Source organism: Tiliqua scincoides, chromosome 5, assembly GCF_035046505.1.
Source record: "Tiliqua scincoides isolate rTilSci1 chromosome 5, rTilSci1.hap2, whole genome shotgun sequence".
In the NCBI taxonomy this organism is placed as follows: domain Eukaryota; kingdom Metazoa; phylum Chordata; class Lepidosauria; order Squamata; family Scincidae; genus Tiliqua; species Tiliqua scincoides.
Genome location: NC_089825.1, coordinates 104,911,625 through 104,916,677, shown reverse-complemented (window position 1 = coordinate 104,916,677; position 5,053 = coordinate 104,911,625). Strand labels below are relative to the sequence as shown.

Genomic DNA, 5,053 nt, shown 5'->3' with positions numbered 1-5,053 from the left:
GCAAAAAAGAAAAAAAAAAGTGCAAATGTCCCAGGTCACGCAGTTGTCCAGGACACAATGTTTTTGTCACCATTATTTATTATTTATTTATTAGTAAATGCTTTCACGGTACAGCCCATTCCTGTATAGGATTGGGCTGTTGGAAATAGTGTTGCAGGGTCATATTAGAGGTGTGTTTGTGTGTGTGTTTTGTAAATGCAATAATGTGCTATAACATGGAATTTGCATCAAAATAAAACCATGTTTACTAATAAAACAAAATAGTCCCAATTTTTCCTCCCAAGTATTGCCCCATGGTCCTCTTTTCTTTTCAAATGAATTATGGTCACCTCTCCAGGACCTGGGAAGGCTGGAAAGATCCAGCAAGGCATCCTGAGCACATTCATTTTTATTGGTGCAAGTACCTTTTCCACCACTGGATGGCGTCAGTTTGCAATTTTCAGAAAGCACCATTCTTTTCCCAGAGTCTTATTCATATAGTGCTATTTATCCATCTGCAAGAAGATGAGGTGCTGGGCATTGCAAGCAAGCACACAAGCTGTGGTTGTGTAATGAATGGTTGCTCCTACCAGTTTGTGCTAAAAGATTTATGAACTGCCTGGTAAAATAGCATATTGATCCATGCTATGGATTTCCTCCCTGTAAATATTGGAATATTCTGTTCTGTGCCTCTGTTCCGTACTCTTCCTGAATGTTGTAGATTTGTGTGATTTTGCATTTTCTTTTTCTTTTATATTTTGCATGCCCCCCTATACTGAAGCATTTGCAGTTTTTTCTATGCTGTTTTCCATTGCCTCCTCCCCCTTGCTTCTTCCAATACCTTACCAGGAGCTCCAGAATGTGGGTTGCAACTACTTTCACTATGGGCCCAATCCTATCCATCTTTCCAACTCTGTTGCAGTTGCAATGAAGCCCCAAAGCAAGGGAACAAACATTCACTTCAGGTCTCCATGACTGCCCCCCCCCCCACAGCAGAATGCAGCACTTACCCCATTGGCATGGCTGCATCAGTGCTGGAAAGTTGGATACCATTGGGCCCTATATCACCTATGTTACTTTCCTACCGCACATACAATCTATCTGAACTCTTTGACATCAAATGAAATTTTTTAAAATGATAACTTGGAATAAAAACACATAACATCATTTTTTTTGCCTTTTTCAATGTTTTTATTTTCTGAAATTTTGAAAAAATAACACAATTTTCACACACCTGTGTCAACTTGCCAGTGCTATATGTGTAGCTAGATATGTAGAATCTAGCTGGTGCCAAATGACTGGGATTTTCTATTGCAATGTGTATTGGAATGGTGGAAGATCTGTCAAGGAGGTAGATGTGATGTCAGCAGTGGCCCCTTTAAGGGTAAGGCCTGGGCATCCAGCAGAGTGTGCTGCACAGCTGCAGCCACTTGAAGGCAACAGGATTCTCAGGCATAAAAGCACCTGATGAAGGGAGAGTTTGGTGTGGGTAGCAGAAGGAGGAAAGCTTGAGGAAGGGGAGACTGCAGACATTAACTGAGGAATTGATGGCTAATGGACTGATGTGTGAATGGACTTTGGAAGCTGCTGGAGCAGAAACTACTGGAGATGCTAAGACTGGTGTTTGGCCTCTGTGCCCAAGACCTGCTGAGGACCAAGGGGCTGCTGTAGTGGTGGGAGGCTGCTGGCACGAAGGAGGACCTCTGTAGATTCAACAGGTGAGCTACCCTGGTGGTGGGGTCCAGCAGTACTGCAGGGCAGAACCAGGGTCACTTTTGAGGAAAGAAGGGGAGCTAATTAGCTAAAAGTGGGCATAATTCTCCAGGTGGAGCTTGGACTGGGAATCTGGCAGAACACACACACACACACACACACACACACACACACACACACACACACACACACACACACACACACACACACACACACACACACAACTTAAGACAAGATATATTTTGGGTACAATACACCACTTTTATTAAATGAGCATGCAATACAATGAGCATGTAACAAGTCCAAACTAAAGAGAGGTCCCCCCCCCTTTAGTTTAGTCACCTACCCTGGAGGAGACAGGAGCCCTGTCATTTCCCCTTGGGCACTGCTACCTTGGCACAAACCTGTGATCACCACCAGGCAACCCCAGCTTCTCTATGCTTAAAACATTTTTGTTTTGTTTTGCTTTTGGGATGTCTGCCTCCTGTGCCTCTAGAGGAGTTCTTGGAGTTAGTTTTGCCCTCTTCCACTTGGTTCCCCCTATTGTATTTTATTTTTCTTTTCTTATACTGTATTATCTATTTTTTACTGTATATTGTATTTTTTTTTTAAATCTATAAATTGTAAACCGCCTTGGGCATCTGCTTTTAGCAGACAAAAGACAAGGTAGAAATCTTTTAAATAAATAAATCCGACACCTTGAAAGAAGACCAAGACAGCCAATTTTTTTTCAGAATTTCCTGTACCTGATAACCTTTGAGATACACTTCATGATTCAAGCCCTGTGGAGTCACAAGCCTTCATCCTCAAGCCAGTCAGATTCTTGTGATCAGTTCTGGTTCCCTTGTAATTCTTGCTTAATTCGGGGTACACACCTGATACCTAATCTTAAACCCAGTTCCTGTCCCATACTATTCCTGCCGGTGTAGATAGATTAGTATGTGTGACAGGTTAATCTCACTCCACACCATAGCCAATCTGGTAAAGAGCCAAACATTCATACCTGGCCCCAAAGATGACCAGCTCCTCTCAGATTGCTCTCTTGGAAGGGGGGGGTGCGGGAGAAGGTTGTGGCATCATGCAGAGAAATGTCAGAAAGCTGAGCTCAAAGCTTGGTATGAAAACTCTCCCTTCACCACATCCCATCTGGCTTGTGGATACCAACGAAGTGTCTGGATTTTCCGATCTGCTTCATGCAGGATGTGAGACTGTAATAATGACATCCCCCCTCTATGGCATTTCATGGAAAGTAGTTTCTGCAAAGGACTTTTTACAGTGCTCATATCTGATTATCATTAAACGACAGGTGGGAGCTGAAGCTGAGAGACAATGTCCTACTTTATTTATTTAAAAGATTTCTGCTTTTCTAGTACTGAAAGTGGTGTACCAAATGGAAACAAAACATTCAAAAGATAACACATCTAAATAAAAGACATTAACACGAAACCATTAAAACCATTACCGCTTAAAAGATTGAAGTACCGCTTAAAATATAAAACAGCAATATCATAAAAGGAGGCAGGAGGTCTGGTCTAGTGGGTTGAGCCTCCATTTGCCTGAAGATAACATCCACAAGGTCGCCAGTTCGAGGCCACCGGCACCGTGCGACCTTGAAGCAGCTGACAAGCTGAGCCGAGCTATTCCATCTGCTCTGAGCGTGGGAGGATGGAGGCCAGAATGTGCGACCAGATCAAGAAAGAGACATCTGAGTGTTGTGGTTTCTTGAAAGATAGAAACCTTCTTTCAAAATGTAAAAATACCTATGGGAATTTAAATTTGCCTGCCTATGTAAACCGCCTTGAATAAAGTCTAAGGAGAAATCTGAGGACCAAGAAAGGCAGTATAGAAATACCTGTATTATTATTATTATTATTAAAAGCTTATGTGAATTCATGCCAGAAGTCAGATTTCATGAAGTTAATACCTGCCAACTGCATTGTACAAGGTCATTTTGCTTTAGAATATTACATCAACATGGACTTATCTTTATTCATCATTGAAAAGCTGAGTCAGTCACAGAAGAATCCCCTGGTATGTCTTCACACCATTCGATCAGAACATGATCTTTTTGAGAGACAGAGGCCTATGAAATCACTATATGAAATCTAAACCTCTTCTTGGACATTTTCCACATAGCCCCTTGGATCTCTTTGTTTCTCAGGCTATAGATGATGGGATTCATCAGTGGTGGTAACATAGCATACAAAACCGCAGCCAACAAGTCCACAGGTGGAGAAGACAAGGCCTTTGGTCTCATGTAAGAAAAGGCGGCCGTGCTAAAAAACAAACAGAAGACAGTCAAGTGGGGGGTGCAGGTGGAAAAGGCTTTTTGCCTGCCATGTGCCAACTGAATCTTGAAGACAGTGGAGAAGATGTAACCATAAGAAACCAATATAAACAGAAAGCAAAATGAACCCACAGTAAATGCTCCAGCCATAATGAGCCATTCATTAGCTGTTGTGTCCATGCAAGAGATGATCAACAACTGAGGGATGTCGCAGAAAAATTGTTGTATATGAGAACTGCAGAAATGCAAGCGAAAAGTGTTTGCGGTTTGGACCACTCCATTGATTGAACCAGTGACCCATGAAGCAGCAGCTATTTCAAGGCAGGCATGAGGGTTCATGATCACCGCGTACTGTAGTGGATGGCAGATGGCTACATAGCGGTCATAAGCCATGGCAGTGAGAAAGAATAGCTCTGTACCTACAAACGTGATCACCAAGAACACCTGGGTGACGCACCCCAAGAACGAAATCCCTCTATTGTCCATCAAGGAGCTGGCCATAGAATTTGGAACAGTGGCTGAAATGAAGCAGGTGTCTATGAAGGAGAGATTGAGCAGGAAGAAATACATGGGGCTGTGAAGGTGGCAGTTCTGGATGATGGTCAGGACAATGAGCAAGTTCCCCATCAGAGCAGCCAGATAAATGGAGAGAAAAGCCAGGAAGTGCAAAATCTGCAATTCTCGTATGTCCGAAAACCCCAGCAGAAAGAACTCCTTCCACACGGTTTGATTCGTCATTTGTTAATGGGACAGCAATCTGGGGGGAGAGGAAAAGGGATGTAGTACCAAGAAAGAAATGAGATAAAATAATATAGTATGATGGAACTCACTGTGCTTCACATGTATTCTGTCCAAAGCATCTACGCACTAGAATGAAACATTCCAGAGAACAGAGAAGATTGACACTATTAGATGTTCGCAGAACTTTAAAAATGTATCCAAGCTCATACATATATGCACAAACAAAGGGTTGTATCCCACGTTAAGGTAGTCCATGCTGAACTAACAATAAAGGACAGTGCATTGTGACATCTCAGAAGGAACATCCCAGGGGGAATTAAAAGTCTGGTTGTG

The 5,053-nt window shown here is 42.5% G+C and overlaps 1 protein-coding gene across 1 annotated transcript; it reads right to left on the bottom strand.

Annotated features, from left to right (window-relative positions):
* Window positions 1-3,775: 3,775 nt before the first annotated feature.
* LOC136652873 (olfactory receptor 14C36-like) lies at window positions 3,776-4,717 on the bottom strand. Its single transcript, XM_066629801.1, has one exon. The coding sequence runs from the start codon at window positions 4,715-4,717 to the stop codon at window positions 3,776-3,778; it is 942 nt and encodes a 313-aa protein (XP_066485898.1).
* Between the last annotated feature and the right edge of the window lie 336 nt (window positions 4,718-5,053).